Source organism: Trematomus bernacchii, unplaced genomic scaffold (assembly GCF_902827165.1).
Source record: "Trematomus bernacchii unplaced genomic scaffold, fTreBer1.1, whole genome shotgun sequence".
Taxonomy (NCBI): domain Eukaryota; kingdom Metazoa; phylum Chordata; class Actinopteri; order Perciformes; family Nototheniidae; genus Trematomus; species Trematomus bernacchii.
The window spans coordinates 6,157,623-6,177,339 of NW_022987910.1; the positions used below are offsets into that span (position 1 = coordinate 6,157,623).

Sequence of the window (19,717 nt, forward strand, 5' to 3'; positions counted from 1 at the left end):
GGCCAGCCCAAATGCCCACAGTCTATTTCTGAGCTGTATTGGGCAACATTTGTGATTGATTTGGGAAGCGGGCACTTGGTTTAGTCTTTGGCTACACATCGTGTCCTCATTATGTTGTATGGGAACTTGGCTATGCTTAAGATTTGAACCGTCATGAAGCAGCATGTGTCATCATCACCACCTCATCATCTGTCATAATGCTGTTTACCATGTCAATTAATCCAACCTAAGTTAAGTTTGAGGAAAAAATATTTTTCATTGCTCTGCTTCTGGAACGTAACTGAAATAGGTTAAGTGACAGCCATTGCCTTGTTCTGTTTTGCTGATTTGAGAGTGTTCGCAGAGATCATCTTAGCTCAGATATTTTCCAGAGACATCCGTTACTCCCAGCAAGTGTGGGAAAGGACAAGCGTGTCACACCGACTGACGTTGTGCAGGATCTACCTCTGTCGCTGTGCTTGTATCTGGCATCACTTACATGCATGTGTCTTATTCTTTTTTGTTTACTCTTGCTTAGATCTCCCAGTCCTATTCTACTGTGTGGTTCCTGTAATCACAGCTTCGTAATGCAAAGCCTTGTCCTCATGCACACTCATAAACCTACCTCGTACCCAGACTCTGTCCATTGAATCTAATCAATGTTTCTTCCCCACCAAGTAATCAATACATATACAAAAGCCTTAATTTTCCTCAGCAAGCTCTACCAAACCGGCAGCAGTGGATGGAGTAGATGAGAATTGATTTTCATGAATGTGTGTATGTTTATCAGCTATGCAGTTCGGTCAGGAATTAGTGAGTGGACTTTTGAAGAAAATTACAAATTTGGATTGCATATTTCACACCAGGATTGTTGTTGGATAACCTTATGATGAACTCACACGTCGATGAAGGCCTTTTTTTTTTTTTTTTTTTTTCACTAATCAGCCGGAGAGAAGAGGCAGGCAGTTTGTAATTAACGTGATAAATGCAACATCTGTCTCCAGAGTGACAGCAAGGAAAAGGGGGTGAGGTTAAGAAAAAGGACGAGGATATAGATTGAAGCACCGGAAAAAAGCAGGGGGGGGGGGGGATCGTAAATGAAAAGGGAGATGATGAGAAGTCTAATGATGTGGTAGTGATGCAGGAGGAGAACGTAAGGTGTGAGAGAAAGAGAGGTTGTTAGTAATCAAGATGACACCAGCGTAGTGCGGTGCTATTAAAATGAAAAGCCATCAATTTATTCACACATGCATCTCCTGCAAAACAAATCAGCACAAACCCAGGCTTTGCAATGTTTCTTATTTATTGGTGCCCCAATTATGGGCCGGCCGCCTGCTGCTGCTGCTGCTGCTCAACATGCTGTATGTGTATATGGAAATGAGGTGCATGTGCATGTGACATATGGAATAGTTACTTTGCACCATATGCCAGCTGTGGGGATATTTTTCATGTGTGCAACGTTGTTTAATTGAAAGAGTTGTTGTGCCAAAGAAACCAGCTGAATGGGGATGAGAGCGACCATGAATGGATGGACACAGGAAGGGATGAATGGAGTCCAGGAAGCTGCACTCAGGACGGTGGAAGCGGCACTTGGCAGAAAGGGCTGCAATGTGCCTTGTGGAGTCTTTTGAGAACGTCAACGACTGCAAAAACGACACAATCTGCATTTCTATAAGCATCAGGTGTAAAAGCTACTAAAATGTGAGGATGTTAAACTGAGCTTTTTCGGGTTTCGAAGCAGAGTTTGTTCAGCGCGAGCGCCCATTCATCAAACCATACAGTGCGTATAGCTTTCAAAGATTTGGCACTTCAGAAAAAGGTTGATCAGGCCAAATAAGAGTTAAAGAAACCTAATACATTGATGAAATAATGTTGTCTGCCAAGCATAATGGTTATTTTCACAATTTGATATTAGTTGCCTTTGGTAAAAGGCGTTGACCTACAGCAGGAAGGAGTAATACAGGGAAAGGGGGCCTTTGGAGTAGGCCAGTGTGTGTTTACACTCCAGCCTTCTTTCCTTCCTATCTTGCTGTCTCTCGGGCCCGCAGTGAAGGCATTGTGGTGTGATAAAACACACAAGCCCAACAGAGGTGGTAATCTGTAAACAGGAAACTGGGTTTGCTTTCCTCTCAAACTACAGCTTTGGTACGAACACTGGAAATTCTTTTATCTCACATTTCGCTCCTTTAATCTCTCAATCTTTGAATTTTGTCCGTCCTCTAGATCTAACCTGGAGTGCAAGCTTTGTGCTCCGTCTCTATTTATTTCAGTTTCTTGCTTGTATTGTTTTTTATCTCTTTTACCAACAGCAGAGGATGTATCCACCTGAAGAGAGGAGGTTGCGTTTACACATACACATTTTCAGTTTGAGCTAAAGAAAATCAGGCTTTAAAGAACAAGGACAAGTTTAACTGAAAACAAGCTTTATGGTATAACTGCATTTGTGTGCATTGTGCTTGCAGTGAAGTTGAGAGAAATGTAAAGGATATTTGAGAGAGAGAGAGAAAACCAGCACAGACTAATGAAGCGTGAAGAAGTTGGTGAGCGGAGATGACAGAAGCAAAATGACAGAAGTCTTTCATTGTCTCTCCTCCACCAGAACCTTTAATAGCTTTCCACCCACACACAGCGAGGGGGAGCCGTGATCAACTCGTGAAGTCAACAACATCATTGTGGAGTAATGCAGCTTTTCAATTATTGACTGATTTCTTTATCAGATTGGATTCTAGCGAATCCCCTCTTTAATGGCTGAAGAAGGGCATCTAAGGACTGACTGATGCTCCTTGTGCATTTTGTGTGTGTGTGGGCGCACATTCACAGGTTTCAGTCTCCTCTGAGAAGCTAATCAAACATAAGAAAATACTTTTAGACAGATGTGATTAATCTACCAGGGGAGATCTGCTGCACCAATAAATCAACCAGGAAATGATTGATAAGCGGCTTCAATCACAGCAGATAGAGACTGAGATAAACTTCTTTTTTAGACACCGTTTTCTGTGTGCATGCATGGAGTGATAGACAGATTCTGACATGGTCTATTAGCTCATGGTGAAAGACCCCGCTGTGGCAGCCCTCAACTGTTCAGTGTTGACATACTGTATGTGCATGTGGAAGGGTAGCAGTGTACATTCCCATAGTGTGTGTGTTTGTGTGTGAGTGTGTGCCAGTTTTCAGGAAGAGAAGGGGCTGCGGGAGCTTGCCACCCTGACTATACTGAATGAATATTCATGCCGTTGATATATCAGTGTCTGCCAGAGAACGGAGGCCCCAGATTGCAGGAATACAAATAAGAACATTTGCCAAGTGTGTGCATATATGTGTGTGTTATCTGTGTGTGGGTGCAGAGGGAGATTATAGGCCCTGGAGTGCATGAGCAATTGGGAGGGTGTAAGATTGAGATAGGTGTGTGTATGTCAGGGAGAGAAAGAGGCATAGCTGACATTTACTTAGCTCATCTGCTCTAGGCTTTGTGTGCCCCACATTCAAAGGGAGCAGAGGAACACTCACTCTTGTTTTTTGGAAGTTTTCCCTGCTGTCTTCACAACTCCGTCACCATATTAGACACTGCTGTTTGTTCTGACCACATGGGTAAATGAACATGAACTCAATGTGTGACAACACAGTGAAATGATATGAAAGACTGTGAAACACTACTATTTTAGGAACTTTTTAAAATAGCAACGGCATGCATACCAGCTGATCATTCAGTCAACTAGGCATTGGAATAATGTTACGTAATGTCATCAATGAAGATTATTTGATTTAAAGGAGGAATTGACAGTCTAACTTTGTCATGTGTTCAACAAATAATTATCAGCCCCTGTCTGGCTGTGGAAGATCCCCCATGACCGCAGAAAAACATACAACAAAGAGAATACAGCATTTTGCCTCTGCATGTGAAGAGTATGGCTGCTGATTAGTGTATATATATGTATATATATATATATGTATTTATTTATAGAATATACATAAACTCCCTGAAATGTTTCCTTTCCTACAAAGCAAAAGACAGACAGAAGACCAGTTAATGTCAGCAGTATACTCCACAGACACACACACAGGAATGGTGCATATACTGTGTGTATATCAATAGACCAGAGGTAAGTGTTGGGGTCTGAAGGACAAGTGAAATTCTAATAGATCCCAAAGGACAGGCCTATGGAGACACAAAGCATCTATATTAGATTAGTGTCTCAATCCTCTGCTCTTCTCTTGCTTTTAGCTATATGTCAGCACTTTCATAGTATTTTGATCAAAACCTATTGTTATGTACCATTGTGTTTGAGAAACTTGTAATAGTGCTGGCCCTGTCCTCAGGACAAAGATGTCTGTGAGCTGATAGATATCAGAGAAGTGCTTAGTCAAACCCTCTGGGTCCTGAACAAAAACAGTCATCGTTCTAGCCTTGCATCTGCTCATTTAAAGAACATGCTAGTGTGTAATGGTCTGCCTCCTGTCATCATTATGTGTGATAAGAAGCAAACTTAACTGTTTATCAGCTGGGGTTTGGTATTATTCAGACCTCATCAGTTTTCAACTAGTTTTCTGTTCTAATTTATTAACTACTCAAACGTTTTCGCGCCGCACTGATCAATAAACTATCGTCACATGATATAATCCGTTGTACGAGAAAGAAGGATGGGGCCATCACTCAGGGTATATAATGCCTTGGCTTGCACTAAACAATCAATAATGCATTTTTCCTGCATAAAGGACAGAGGCTGATCTGTGCAGTGGAAATGTTGACCCTGCAACTTGGTGACATTGCTCCATTTGTTACCTAAACCCCTCCTCCCTACTTTTCAACCAATATGATCAGAGTCTGTAGTTTTCAAAATGAGTCTTGGAAGATGAGAGTAGGAATGTGTAATATGTCTTCAGAATGATCTTTTGTTTTTCCTTTCAGCGGGAGTAAAGGAGTAAGATTATGCTTTGTTGTTAGTAGCTGTTGGTAATAATAGACTTACTGGAGGAGGATGAGAAAGTATCCAAAGCATAGTCTACACTGAGGTCACAACACGAAAACACCACCTTCTCGCGGTAACATCATGTTCTAGCATGAATACCCCCTAATCAGGGCTGAAGTGTTGCTTTGCAGAAAACCTCTTTGAAATGAAACCTAAAAATGAGCTATCATTTTGTAAAGAAAGTGACTGTTGTTGTCCCGACTTGTAAAACCTAACCTCGGTATTTGTTGCGGCTCCTTCTGGTTATACATCTGTTATTCATTCTCACAAGATGGAAGTAACAAAGGGCCTCTTGCTTAGCGAAATAGTCATTATTCTTAGGACGGCAGCTGTACGTAGAAAGCATATATATATATATATATATATATATATATATATATATATATATATATATATATATATATATATATATATATATATATATATATATAAAGCTTGAAAGTGAAGCACTACCAGTCTGTTTTCTAATCAGTTGTACACCTCTCAGACACTTTGAAGCTGAGTAGCAATCTTCTATTCTTGTCCTTTTCTCTCCATCTTTTCTCCTTGTCTATTTTCTCACCCGAGTGCTCATCCAAGATGGTTTTGTCACCTCTCCCTCTCACCTCCTTCTGAATTATTTTGTCTTGTTTCTTCCATCACTCTCTTTTGCTCTCACTATGGTGTTTATGGCCCTTGCTGGTTTATGCCAGTTGGAATTATTCTAATTGCAGCCCCTCCGCTCTGTGAGACATGTTTGTGATGTGTGCACCGCCCAGGCCCAAGTGTAATACCTGTTTCTGTTTATCTGTCCATGACACAAAAAGACATGGATATTGGCACACATTATCTGCACACATGCCCACACACCACATATATTCCTCTGCAATACTGCTGCTACTCAAGCCATGTGTAGATTATTACCAAAGACATTTCAGGGCAGTAGTGCTTAACGCCGAGCAGTTCATTTCATGGGTGCCACATTTACTGCAGCAGGGCTGTGTTTGAGTGGAAGTCAAGATGGAAAATGAAGTCTGAATGTTATTTAATAAAGTCTGAAAGGTTATTTACTGCCATGCTAGAGATGTGGGAGCTTCAGCGCCTTGGAAAATGTTTGCCTAACATTTCCCATGACCGTTTTTTGTTTGCAGTTTAGGTGGCAGCAGTTTTCTTGCCTCTATTAGGTGAATATAGAAGGAAACAATGTTAAAGCACTGCAACACTAGTTTTTAAAACACTGAACCGTTGGAGATGGCATTACACATCCCAGGCGAGCGTTCTAGTGACGGTGTAAAGAGTTTGTGGGTCTGTTGATTTCGGCTGCATTTTAGGTAAGGTGCTCATTTCTGCCTTGTGAAGTGTATTACTTAAAAGATAGGCTAGTGTTGTTTTACTGCTTCTTATGTATATATTCTTCTATATCTGAACCTAACTAAGACTTCCATTATACAGCACAGCAGTGGTAGTAGAGAGCTGCCAGAGAGAGAGAGAGCGAGACAGACAATAACAATAGGGCTGCATTTAAATATTGTTTTATTATTATTTATATGTCTGCCAATTATTAAGCGATTAATCTTTTGCCTGAAAAATAACTTAATCAAGTATCATAAATAGTTGTTTATTAGATTATTTGACTAATTACTGCAGATCTAGATGACATAAAAGTCCTCAGGGATTTTGTTAAACTACTGAATGCATCAGCCATGTCCGAAAAATGACACAATTACACAAGGTACATAAATACATTCAAAATGTTCATTTATTTGTAGGTATTACAAAACAAATGCTTCATCATAAATGTTTACTGTATGTTAAACTTATTAAATCAGCCATGTATTGTAACCTTTTCTTTACTCCGATATCAATGTCGGGATCATCAGCAAATAAGCAGCATTGCTCCGGCTGTAATATGAGCTGCTTAAATCCTGGCACGCTCCAGCAGTTATATGAATCATGGTCTGGCACCACAGAGCCTTGGAAATGATGCTGAGCCTCTTTTCTATAAACTAAACATCCGTCTATTATTGAGTCGGTGTCCAGGCCGTAGACACCGACAGTGTGCTCTTACTACGAGGTTAGGCTGCAGGAAGCCATGGATCAGCCAGACGTCCTCCTTCTAATAGACTGTTTAGGTTTAATATGAGTTTTCACCTCCTCTAATGGAACACGCTCCCTCTGCAAGGACACTCGCTGAGATCTCTCTCAAAGTTGTGTGTATTGTAAATGGAAATGCAGGCTGACGGTTCAGAGCAGGTTCACAGCCTGAATGTGAATCAACTCTGTAATAGTTCCTTTCAGTTTATGAGTGAGGAGGGGCAGGATCTCTCTCTGTTTGTGTATTTTGAGTGTGTACCTGTCTGTGTGTGTTTACAGTGGTAGATTTGGAGTCGCTAGACGGTCACCTTCGCTGTAAAATCTTCTTTATTGGCAACGGAATGAGCCAAGAACCTGCAGTCTGTTGTCCTCGGGGGCAGGTCTTTGTGTGTTTACGCAAGTTATAGGGGACTTTGAATGAGACGCAATCGGAGGCTTTGGCAGCCGTAACCATGGTTACCAGATGTTCTTATCATCCCAGTCCTACACCTCCCGTTCTCTAATCTTTCACAGTCATAGAGAGAGAGAGAGAGAAAGGATCTGGGGCTGACTGTGTTTAGCCGAGAGGCAGTATGTCATGTTGGGCTCTCTCTCTCTCTCTCTCTCTCTCTCTCTCTCTCGCCCTCTCTCGCCCTCTCTGTGAAGGCTAAAGGCACTGAAGCATTTCCTGGCACTTTTAATGGACTTCTATTCAACTTCCCAGCGCTGATCTACTTTTATAGCTCCGCTCTTCACTTCTGAAATCCTCATTCACTTTACAGAAGTCATTTATGATCGCTTTACACTGTCAGCCATGCAGCGCAGTGTTGGCCATTACACATACCCTCCGAGACATGGCTGGTATTTGAATATGATTATTGCTCAGAGTGGTTTATTTGTTAATGTTTCTTGAGCTAATTGTTATACAGCTAGGCGGCTTTAGTCGTCCACCTATGCACGGCGGCGTCTTGGTCTACGCCAGGCCCGTTCATAAGGTAAGTATCTCTTAGACATGTCTGGCTCCTTTTTCCTCGTCGGTGCTTGCTGTGGCAACACAGGACTGGTGAAAGGAGGAGGGCTGTGGGTCAGTAAGCTGTATATGACCCCCTTGGACATAATGCACTTACGTTGTCCCATGCTCCTTAGGGACCTGGGAAACGTGGTGCGCAGTAAGCCCCATACAGGGCTGGAAGACTCCACCCACTGTACCCATAGAGTCCAGTAGAGGGCGGAGCCTGTGTGAGATAGAACGGTGGGTTACGTATTGTAACCCTAGTTCTATAAGCACAGGCGGAGCCCTCTACCTAGGGGCCCTGTCTTTCCTATGCCGCTCGCTGAAGAGGGTGTAGGATGACAGTCAGGAGGCGTAGCCGCCTTATATACTGTGAGCTGCGCGCGCATTCAGGTAGGCTCGCCCTGATTGGCCGGCTACGTTTATACAACTTCAGTGTGTGAACGCTCGCGTATCATTGATGAGAGTAGTACCCATAGAGTCCAGTAGAGGGCGGAGCCTGTGTGAGATAGAACAGGAGAGTTGGCTCAGAGTGCCATCAGTCATGGCTGTGCAGAGCATCACATTGGGCTCTCCTTCACACAACACTTCACTAGCAACAAACAGGAGGTACAAAGGCTTGTATGCTCATACAGTGAATACACTGACCCCCGCCAGCTTTCTATCTGAACAGGGCCACCGACACACTTTCACCCGTTCTATCAATTGTGCAGTGGGCTGATTTCTGAAGGCCTCACAAATGTTTTAAATAAAGACAATGGAAACATCAATTATTTTTGTTCAGTTGGTCCATATATGAAAGTACTAATATACAAATGGGTAAATGTATTTCACCAAATAGAAAGTGAGTTCATTTATAAAAAATAAAAATCTAAACATTGGTTTCCTATGTTCTTAATGTTGAATAAAGCAGAAAATCAATATTGTAAAACCAGGTAAATTACACTCCTCTCATGAGATGTATCTTGTAAGATGAGGTTAAATCTCCACATTAAGTAAACTAGTAAGTGGAACTCTAAGTTAAGTTATTTTGGGGATGTTTTTTATCAAACTACTAAACTTATATATCCAAGGTCAAGAGTAACCTGTCATGCTCAAGTGTTAACCTGTTAAGCCCCGAGCCTGTTTTTCAGGTTTCAGGCTCGAAAATGACATGCCCAAAACAAATGACTACAACTTCACTTCTAAAAGGGTTATATGAATGATTTATTTTATCAAAGCAAGGTTACATCTGTGAGTTGGATGTAGAAGTGTCAGAATCAATATAGATTTTTCTCAGTCAGAGTAAATTCCGATGGAACATAGCAAAAAAAGGTAAATTCTTACCTCCGCCTAAAGAAAAAACATTACTTATAGTGAAAACCACCGTTGAATGATGGGATGGTAGACTAAAAGCTTTAGGAATCCAAACTATAACATATAATAAGTACCCTGTATCAAGATTGAGGCAAAACAAGTTAAATTTGACCTTTTTAGAGAGGTTTAGCAAAAAAAGGTTCCAGGCGGAATAAGCTTTCGGCACATTTGGGTACATCTGGTTCCATCAGTGCCATTTGACCTTTTTCAGGTACCAGACTATAAAAATGGTGTATTACATTGAATTATCACCATAGGTATTCATTCCATCCAAATAAAAAAAATTTAAATAAAAAAATTGCACTGCACTGCAGTTGCTCAGTTATTACAAAATGACAGATGTCAAAATTAAACTTTTCTTTTAATAATGTTATGGACTTTATCTTTCCTCTCGGTTTACTTGAAAGCTTAGCCCCAAAACAGCTACTAGATGGACATTATTACATTCTTTTTGCTGTTTCAATGTCAGAAATGTCAAATGAATATGTGGTTTTAAAAGTAATGCACCAATGTGTTTTTGCATGCAATTCAAATTCCTCTTCAAGTACAAATAAGAGGGCTTCTATTTCTGTTACAGCCTGTACTTGGCATAGCCTTGACACATACAAGGCTCAGGTGTGACATAATTAAATTAGGGCTCCATGCTCCATGCTTGTGCTCTCCACGGCCCTGTGGACAGCCTGAGCCCTGCAATGTCATCCTGAGGAGAAACCTACTACAACTCTGCAGTGAGCACGTGTGAGCACCAGCGTAGTTTGCCCTAGCTATTGTTTCCTGGTTTATTTAAGGTAAAGGCCAACGATATCCTCTCTGTCTGCAGCATTAAGCACATCTCAGTTAATAATCATTGCATACTGGAGGTAGAAATTGCCAATATAGTCTCCTCAGAGATCACTCTTTTTCTAATAATTTAAAAGAAAAATATTTTAAAATATTCTTTCTCCAGACCCCCCTCTTCAGACAAATCTTTGATGGTTTTCTGTCACTTATATCAGTCTTTAAACTGTAGGTACTGTGTCTCTTTCTCTTTCTTTAATGATGTGCCTGAGTGATGCTAATGAATAGTTCTTACACTCCTCTTCAGTCTCTCCCCCCTCTATTCCTCTTTTTGTACTCCATCTGCCTGCTAGATCTGTCAGAGAGAAAGCAGAAAGAGATTGTTCTACTTCAGTTATGAAACTCCCCCCGGGTGACTATGAGAAAGCTGCGATAACTTTCCTCGGCCTGACGATGTGATGGATGGAAGTGTTTAAAGGGCCCCACTATTTCTGTTGGGCTGTCCATCGGAGTGGCTCACAGTTAGCAGTCAGGAGGGAGTGTTTGGGTAGATGATAGAACGGGTGAAAGTGTGTAGGTGGCCCTGTTCAGATAGAAAGCTGGCGGGGGTTAGTGTATTCACTGTATGAGCATACAAGCCTTTGTACCTCCTGTTTGTTGCTAGTGAAGTGTTGTGTGAAGGAGAGCCCAATGTGACGCTCTGCACAGCCATGACTGATGGCACTCTGAGCCAACTCTCCTGTTCTATCTCACACAGGCTCCGCCCTCTACTGGACTCTATGGGTACTACTCTCATCAATGATACGTGAGCGTTCACACACTGAAGTTGTATAAACGTAGCCGGCCAATCAGGGCGAGCCTACCTGAATGCGCGCGCAGCTCACAGTATATAAGGCGGCTACGCCTCCTGACTGTCATCCTTTTCTCTTCAGCGAGCGGGAACACCTGACAGAGAAAAATAAAACGTTTGAAAGAAGAAGAAATAAGTTATCGTACCTTCATGGAGTCGCCACTTCTAGAGACCCGGGCCTGTCCTGCATGCCCTGGCTTAATAGCTTGCGCCGATCCCCACCACCTCTGCATCAAGTGTTTGGGGCCTGACCACGCCGTGGACGGCGTGAAGCCTTCTCCGTCCTGCACTGCCTGCCGGGTGCTCCCACGGCTCAGACGCCAGCACCGGTGGGATCATTTCCAGACCCACTACGTCTCACCGCGTGGTGATGAGACAGATGACCAGGTTGAGCTCGATGTGGTGGAGATGGGGGACCAGGATATGGCCGAGGCGGTGCCATTCACGTTCGCCATTCCAGCGGGGCGGATGGCTCCGTTTGCCGGGGAGGAGGATGACGAGGACTTCTCGTTGTCGGGCACTTCCGGGTCCGGCGACTTTGGAAGTCCACCACGCAGGTCTGTCCGCCAGGACTTCCCCCTGGTGATGACCATGGCGGTGGAGCGTGTAGGGCTACCGCTCCCCCCACCACTGCCGGTGAGCCGCCTCCGCCAGGGGTTCTACGGCCCGGTCCGTCCGGCGCAGCCAGCCTTCGTTTCGCCCCCGTTGCCAGATATCTGGCAGTGTGTGGAGGCATCGTGGCGACAGCCACTGAAGACGAAGGCTCCAGTGGCTGGTATGGTGGGGATCCTCAGGGTGCAGGTCCGCATGGACACAGCGTGTCCCGGCATGCCCCCCCTTGATGAGAGCCTGGCAGCCCATCTGCTCCCACAGTCAGCAGGATGGGCGGAGGGTAAAAAGCTTCTGCCTCGTGACCGAGAGACGCTGGAATATTTCGATAAAATATTCCGGCTCGGAGCACAGATGGTGGCAGCGGCGAATAATCTGGGTGTGTTGGGCGTGTCTCTGATTACTCCTCAGCAGGACGCCCCCGCCTCTCCATCTCAGGATCGGAGTGATTATTTGGACCGCAGCATCGGGCAGATGAATAATCTGATTCATGGTGTGGCCGCCGCAGCTGGCAGTGTAATGTCCCTGGCCACAGTGGGATCACGCCACGTCTGGCTGGGACTCACGGCTCTCTCCAGGAAGGACCGTGATGATCTCCTAGGGGCCCCCGTATCCACGGAAGGGCTCTTTGGATCGATCTCATCGGTCACACAGCGTTTCAGATGCTTGGAGGTAGAAAAGTTGCAGCTTAGCCGTATGCTGCCGCTGGCTCTTCCACAAAGAGGAGAGCGCGGCGTCACGGTGAGAAGGAGGGAAAGGCACCGGTTTAGAGGCGCTATCATTGAGAGAGAGAAGCAAAAGGAAACAGCTTTGCTGCTTGCTTTGACTTCTGCCAAGAGAGTATGCGAACTAACCGCTCTATCGGTGCACCCGAGTTGCCTTCTGGTTCATGGTGACCGTAGCAGGGCGACACTCAGACCAAACCCCTCCTCTGTTCCCAAGAACCTAAGGAGTTCTTCCAGGTCGAGGGTTATACAGCTAGACGGCTTTAGTCGTCCACCTATGCACGGCGACGTCTTGGTCTACGCCAGGCCCGTTCATAAGGTAAGTATCTCTTAGACATGTCTGGCTCCTTTTTCCTCGTCGGTGCTTGCTGGGGCAACACAGGACTGGTGAAAGGAGGAGGGCTGTGGGTCAGTAAGCTGTATCTGACCCCCTTGGACATAATGCACTTACGTTGTCCCATGCTCCTTAGGGACCTGGGAAACGTGGTGCGCAGTAAGCCCCATACAGGGCTGGAAGACTCCACCCACTGTACCCATAGAGTCCAGTAGAGGGCGGAGCCTGTGTGAGATAGAACGGTGGGTTACGTATTGTAACCCTAGTTCTATAAGCACAGGCGGAGCCCTCTACCTAGGGGCCCTGTCTTTCCTATGCCGCTCGCTGAAGAGGGTGTAGGATGACAGTCAGGAGGCGTAGCCGCCTTATATACTGTGAGCTGCGCGCGCATTCAGGTAGGCTCGCCCTGATTGGCCGGCTACTTTTATACAACTTCAGTGTGTGAACGCTCGCGTATCATTGATGAGAGTAGTACCCATAGAGTCCAGTAGAGGGCGGAGCCTGTGCTTATAGGACTAGGGTTACAATGCGTAACCCACCGTTTTGGGACTGGGAGTCACAATGATGTCTTCAGTGCAAATATTATCAGTTAATAAATCAAAGAGTTTCTCCAGAGAACATTTTAAACCTTAATAATTATGGTTGGAGTCAATTATCATGCAAAAGCATTGGCATTGTTAAACATGTTTTACTTTTCTCCTTGAAATTCATAAGCTCAACCATTGATTAATCTAAACAAGATAAACAGAGGGAGTAGGGTTTTATAGACAGACAAACATTTTCTTATTCTTTTAATTGCATCAATACAATTTTTCTAAAATGTATAATAATCTAAATTTGATTACATCATTCATGTATTTTACATGTTACTTAAATGTCAAACTTTGTTTTCATTGTATTGGACCAACAATTAGTTTACTGTGAAATTGTGATGTTTTTTTCTTTTCATGGTCTCTCAAACACTTGTCAAATCATGGATACATAAGAACAAATCATGGATACAGACAAAAAAATAGTTTTCATTGTTTTCTGCATGAGTTCTGGTGTGTTTCGGTGACTAGAATGAAATATAATTTTTGTATTTGTTCTTTCACACTACTTTCAAATTTGAACTTCTTCCACTGCTGTTGGAAAGCTTAGACCTTTTGTTTCTTGACCTCTGCTGCTTTGACCCCTCTCTGTCTCTTTCAGCTCAGTTAACTCTCCCATATCGAGCCTGATATACTCCATTCATTCTGCTTCTACTTTCTCATCCTTTAGCTCTTCCTGCATTCCTCCATTGTGCTCTTTGCCAAACGCTAAGCTCATCCTCCATTTTGTTCCCATCTGTATTATTATCCATGATCCTTGCCATCTTGTCTTCATCCCCCTATCCTACAGTCTTCACCTTCATTCATCCCTCCCTCATCCACCTTTGTATCCACTAAGCCGATGCAGAGGCTTCAGCCAGGTATTCGATGTGTTGACCCAGTTAGCCAGCCGGTTAGATTGTCAGATAATCAAGATTTGGACTGCACTTCCTCTTCTATCAAGGCTGTCTGCTGTTCCCATGCTGAGACACATGCATCCAGAATAGTCAGGAGGAATGTAGCTGAAAAAAAGTTTTTTGTGGCCCCTGTGCTTTGTGAAGGACTGACAGGCAGACAATTAAACTGCTCAGTAATTGGCACAGTAATAACCCTAGCATACAAAGGTCTTTTTGTTCTATGTAGGACCTTCAAACTCCGTTTATGACCCTTGCTTTCTGCATGGTAACCGCAGGATGAAGGTATGTCACCTGTCTTCAGACAAGATAAAGGAACATGTCAGAGAGATCCATGGGGATGTTGGACTAAACATCACCATGGAAGCCAAGAGAAGGGACTTTTGGAAATGGAAAACTGGAAGTGTTAAAGTTTCACTGAAGAAGATGGGGAAGAGTGATAGAGCTTGCAGAGGAAAGCCTCGCCTCAATAACACTGAAAAGATACAAAAAGTATGAGTTGTTTTCATGTCTAGAGAAGGAGCAGAAAGACAGGGTTATCTGAGTTCTTGAAAGCAATTTCCCAGAGCAGAGTGAGAGAAAGACAGTGAGAGAAAGAAAGTGAGGTATAGAAAGAGAGAGATAAATGGGAACAGTGTGCCAGCACTTGAGACATAAGGTTCATGTAGGGGCCTCTGTCATATGACCTACATCATTATGTTAACTGGCAGGAAATTGCAAACCTTTTTCTGTCTTAAATTGTATCTGATCCACTGCTTTTCTACAACTGTACCATGTTTTAAAATGAGCTACATGCAGTCAGCAGAATATTATCTGGCATTTGTACTTGGAATTCTTTTCACTTTGCGACCTTGGACTGGCTCGTCTTGCCTGTTTGGCACTGAGCCAGGGGAGGGAGGCATTATTTTCTCTGAAACGCCGGTGGGAATGTGTGAGAAAAGGTTTAGTTGGTGTTATCCGTTGAGTAAAATGGATAGAGGTAAGGATACAGTTTCTCCGGCTCAGCTCTATCCCACAGCGGGGTGTGAGTGTGAGCTTGTGTGCGTTTGATTGGCGATGCACTTTTTCTTTCTTTATCTCTGTTTATCGATGATTCATCTGCTGCGGCCAGGCAGAAAGGACAATCAGGTTACTGCCTCTATACCTGATTTGTATGCCACCTGCAAGATGCACCCAGAGGGTATTTAATGGAGATATATAAGGGGTTCTTTTGTAAATCATTGGCACACTGTTACAATCCTTTGTATTAATAATGTTCCAAGGCATTTATTTGGTCTCTCTCCAAGAAGAATTGATTCTTCTAAACCAATTGGCCTTGCCTTTACACCTCTGAAGCCTTAAATAATAATTATATTTAACACAAAATCAACTCGCAATCGTTTTTGATTGATTGATTGATTTGTTTCTTTTTGTTTTTAAGTCATTAATGCCAAAACTTTGACTTGTTCCAGCCTGTCTTTAGTTGCAGTGACATCAGCATTGGGCCTGCTAATTGCAACATTTTTATGATTAGTCTATTAAATGTTAAAATTAAACCAACTATCCAAAAGCCAAAAATATTCAAATCACAGTTAAAGTACATAAACAAAGTGGGGAAGCAAATGTTAATATTCGATCATCTGAAAACAGAGACTGTTCGGCATATTTGTTTGTTAATGCTTTAAAGAATTATCTAATTATTCATTATTTAAAAGAATATTGTTGATTGAGTTATCTGTATTGAATTTATCAATTTTGAATTGATAACACTGCTTGAAAATTGTCAATTGGAAAGAAAATTATGCTCATCAATATGTAAGTGAGAATATATATATATATTTATTTAATTGACAGAAGATTTTTTTTGTATCTGCAGCCGTCTAACTCTCTCCCTCTGCTCTCTATTATCAGGCTGCGGCTGACTTCGCCAAGGCCCACCTGTCTGGGGCACTCCGCCAGCAGCTACTGACCTACGAACGTGAGAGAGAGCGAGACAAAGAAAAAGACAAGGAGAAAGAAGAAAAAAAGGAAAGGGGCGGCCTGTCCTATCCTTCCATACTGGAGCAGCAGATATTGAATCTGGACAGAGAAATGCTTGAGAAGCTCTCTGCCACTTACAATGAAGCAGGTGAGTGAATTGGTTTGTTATAGAATAAAAGAACCTGGAGAAAAATCCCCGACTCTTTAAAAAGAGACAACCATAACTACTGTATGTACAATATATGTTCAACTTTATCAATGCAAACGTGTGCAAGTTCTTGCATGTAAAACAAGTTGGGGATATTTCCCCTGCAGTTCATTAAATAGCAGATATCTAAATGTGTGCATACAGTATTTCAGCTTTAATGTGGCCACAATAAAGGGCAGAGGCCATATACAGATGGATTTAAACCACAAGTGTTGCTCATTACTGGGGACACAATAAGAAAGCACCAGTTAGTCAAGGGTGATGTTTTTAAATGTTCCCTATATAGCTGCACCCAAACTATTTTTTCCACTCCACTGTTTTCACTTGTCTGTTGTTGAATAGTGACCGTCAGCACCCCCTAAGCCTTGCTTATTCAGCTGTTAAAATACAAGCTGATCTTCACAGGGCTTGTAGTAATTATCTCTGGAGAGAGGCAGGGAGGGTGTGGTGATGCAAAAGAGAGAGTGTGATGGATGGAAAGAGGTAGGAGAAGGGTCAGAGGGAAGGAGGACATTTTGCTGTTGAGATGAAGGGAGGAGAAATGCTAAGGACAGACAGGAAAGGGACAACAGGGGCGTTCAAAGGGTGAGGAGAATGCGGGAGAATGAGAGTATGGATACAAAGGGTGATGATAAAGTCTGACATGAATTCAACAAAACCTTTGGCAGAGACAATAGGAAGAGAAAATACTGAGAGCAGAGTCATACAGTCCAATGCAGAGACATATGGGCTTCATCTGTCAGCATCATTGTCCTACATTCAATGAAAGCCTTGTTTTTATGATTATATCAAAGGTAAAACAAGTTTTGGAGACATCAGAGAATTAGTAACAGTAAGGGAGGCACAGCCGAGTAATGAGTTTCACTGGGTTTCTAAACCACCTCTGTTAATTTAACTTCAAGTCTAAAGGGAGACATTTGATTAATAAGACGATCTACACTGGAGGTTCATCTTTTTATTCTGCGGCAAAATCCTTATTGGTTTATTGAACACGCAGGAGAGAGAGTTGAAATACAGCTAATAGGATGATTACATGGACTTCCTGTGATGAGATGCTTCAACTTCAAGAACTTCAAGCTTTCCTTTTGGAGGATCACTTTTCCTTCCTGTCCCTCTGATTCAACTTTCAGCTCTGTGAGAAGCAGAGTAAACGTCAGAGAAATACAGTGAAAAAGGTTTTGGTGTTAGGGAAGAACTAAACTCTCAGTCGTGCCCATAGATAAAAGTACCAATGATATTCTTGCGGAGTCTATTGCTGAGAGTGTTTTGGAACATAGACACAACTAACTAAAATGGCACTTGGAGAGCACAGACCTCCACCAAGGCCAAAGGTGCATCCTCTGAAGGTCTTATTCCATGAGCTTTAAGTCATAATGTCGTAACAATATGGACGCTACAGAGGGGATGCATTGTGTTTTTTATTTCACAGGTCATTTTGACAACATAATGATATCTGTTTCCGACATGCATGAATTATCCCATTTGAAAAACGTCTCTTTTTTTGACAACACATGAATGCAGTGTGTAGCCTAAATGACAACCCCAGACAGCATGCAAGTGCCATGGAGAAGGCCTCACGCCCTCTGGAGCGCGACCTGAAGCACCTATTCTGGCAGCCATAGTGTTTTTCTAACACTCACCTGATCTTAACCTCCTCAACAAGTCAATCTCCTTTCCTGATCCATCAGCCTGCTTCTGTTTCTCAAGATACATCACCTGTTGCATCCAGGCTCAACAGATCTGAATATATATATTTATTTTCTTATCCCTCTAAATTTTCATCATCCTTTATTTGGGCACCACAGCAAGAAGTACTGACACTGAGCGTATAGATACATTTACAGTCAAGCTCCATTACAATGCAAAGGCTCGTGTGTTGTCTAATCCAAGCATTAGACAGTCAGGGATTGAATTTGCTGCAGAATTTATCCGACCCTTCTTGTCAGCGTCTCGGGGGGGATCTGCTGATCAGGTAATTGTTGTGCATTCTTGTCCCTGTATCTGATTCAACAATCGCATCATTTAGGGTAGACTGCTCCCTGCTTTCTGCCACAATCAGGGCCTAAATGAAGCTGGCAGAGAGGGGGGGAATAGAGAGACACACTCTCAATTCAGCAGTCAGGAGGACAACAGCGTATCAGATTTATCCCCCTGTTCATTCATCCCTTTGTTGTTTATCAGCCAACAAAAGCCTTTGAAAGACAGATAAGGGAGATGGGACTCTGATGGAATGGCCAAGAGCTTGAGTCTATTATGGAAACAGCTTCCTTAATGCGGTTTGGTATCCTATTAGTACTAACCTCTGTGTGGCTGTGTGGCATGACTCTCAGCACACGTTTGAACCCACACAAGCACACAACAGTGTCAAATGGTGTATCAGTTCAATAGTCAGTAGTTATTGTTGCAAGCAGCTGTATAAAGCTATACAAATGGTTAAGATTAGAACATTTTTAGATATATTTTAAGAAATCATTTGGGGAGAACATTTTCATCTATCTTTCGTGTCATGTACGGACAGGTGATACAAAAACAGTGAGTTAGTACAGGACACCGAGTCATCTAAATACAAGAAAATGAATGCATACGGCATCATTTCAATGTCAAACTAGCAAAATAAATCAAATTTTTGCAGGAAGGAAGGAAATATCTTGCCTCAGTAATGCAGAAGAATGTGTTCGTATGACTGGGGCCAGGCTTTTGATATAACATTGCATTAAAATGTGTCACATTATATATGATAACTAATGCATTTTAGGTAGTTACAAATGTTAATTAGGCTTTCCTGAAGTGCCATAGACAGAATAATGTCTCTGGCATAACTGGTGGCCTACAGGTTAGAAAAGCGAGTTTGCAACTGGGGTCGTCGGTTAAATTCCCAGACTGGCAGGATAGATCTGAAAAAAACAACCTTTAAAAGTCTTTGCGCATCATGTAAAATACACGATGACGTCGTCACTTTTCACTCATGCAGCATCGCGCCATGAACACCACAGCGAGCATTAAGCAGGCTTAAAGCCCAACCTTAACAGGGGAGCCAGCAGATCAGACTTGTTGGTTAGCTTATGTGAATGTGTTTAACTGTGTCAATATGCAAAATAGAGGCTTCCTATAAGTGACATTTTCAAGTTTTAAAATCAATTCAAGTTTCTCAAAATGATCTTCTGAGTGCATCTCAATTCCATAAAATACCATTCATTTAGTTTTTGATTTCCTAAGCCTTGCATTTGTTTGCTGTTGTGATTATTTTGAGCTGAATGTTGATGCCGTTGGTTTTGTTATGCTTAGAGTATCTTCATTTTTCTACCCTGAATCCAATGATGTTCATCTTTGTTTGAACTGTTGTTTTTCTCTGTGAAGTGCCTGAATAATGTAAAAAATATTTACAGTATTGGAGCAGGACATTATG

At 42.6% G+C, this 19,717-nt stretch overlaps 1 protein-coding gene across 1 annotated transcript in view; it reads left to right on the plus strand.

Annotated features, from left to right (window-relative positions):
- The window catches only part of ppm1lb (protein phosphatase, Mg2+/Mn2+ dependent, 1Lb), a 45,841-nt gene that overhangs the window by 16,383 nt on the left and 9,741 nt on the right, over positions 1–19,717 (plus strand). Inside the window, exon 2 of the mRNA XM_034115290.1 lies at positions 16,035–16,251. Within this exon, the coding sequence (XP_033971181.1) occupies positions 16,035–16,251 (217 nt within the window). The remainder of the gene's footprint in view (positions 1–16,034; positions 16,252–19,717) is intronic.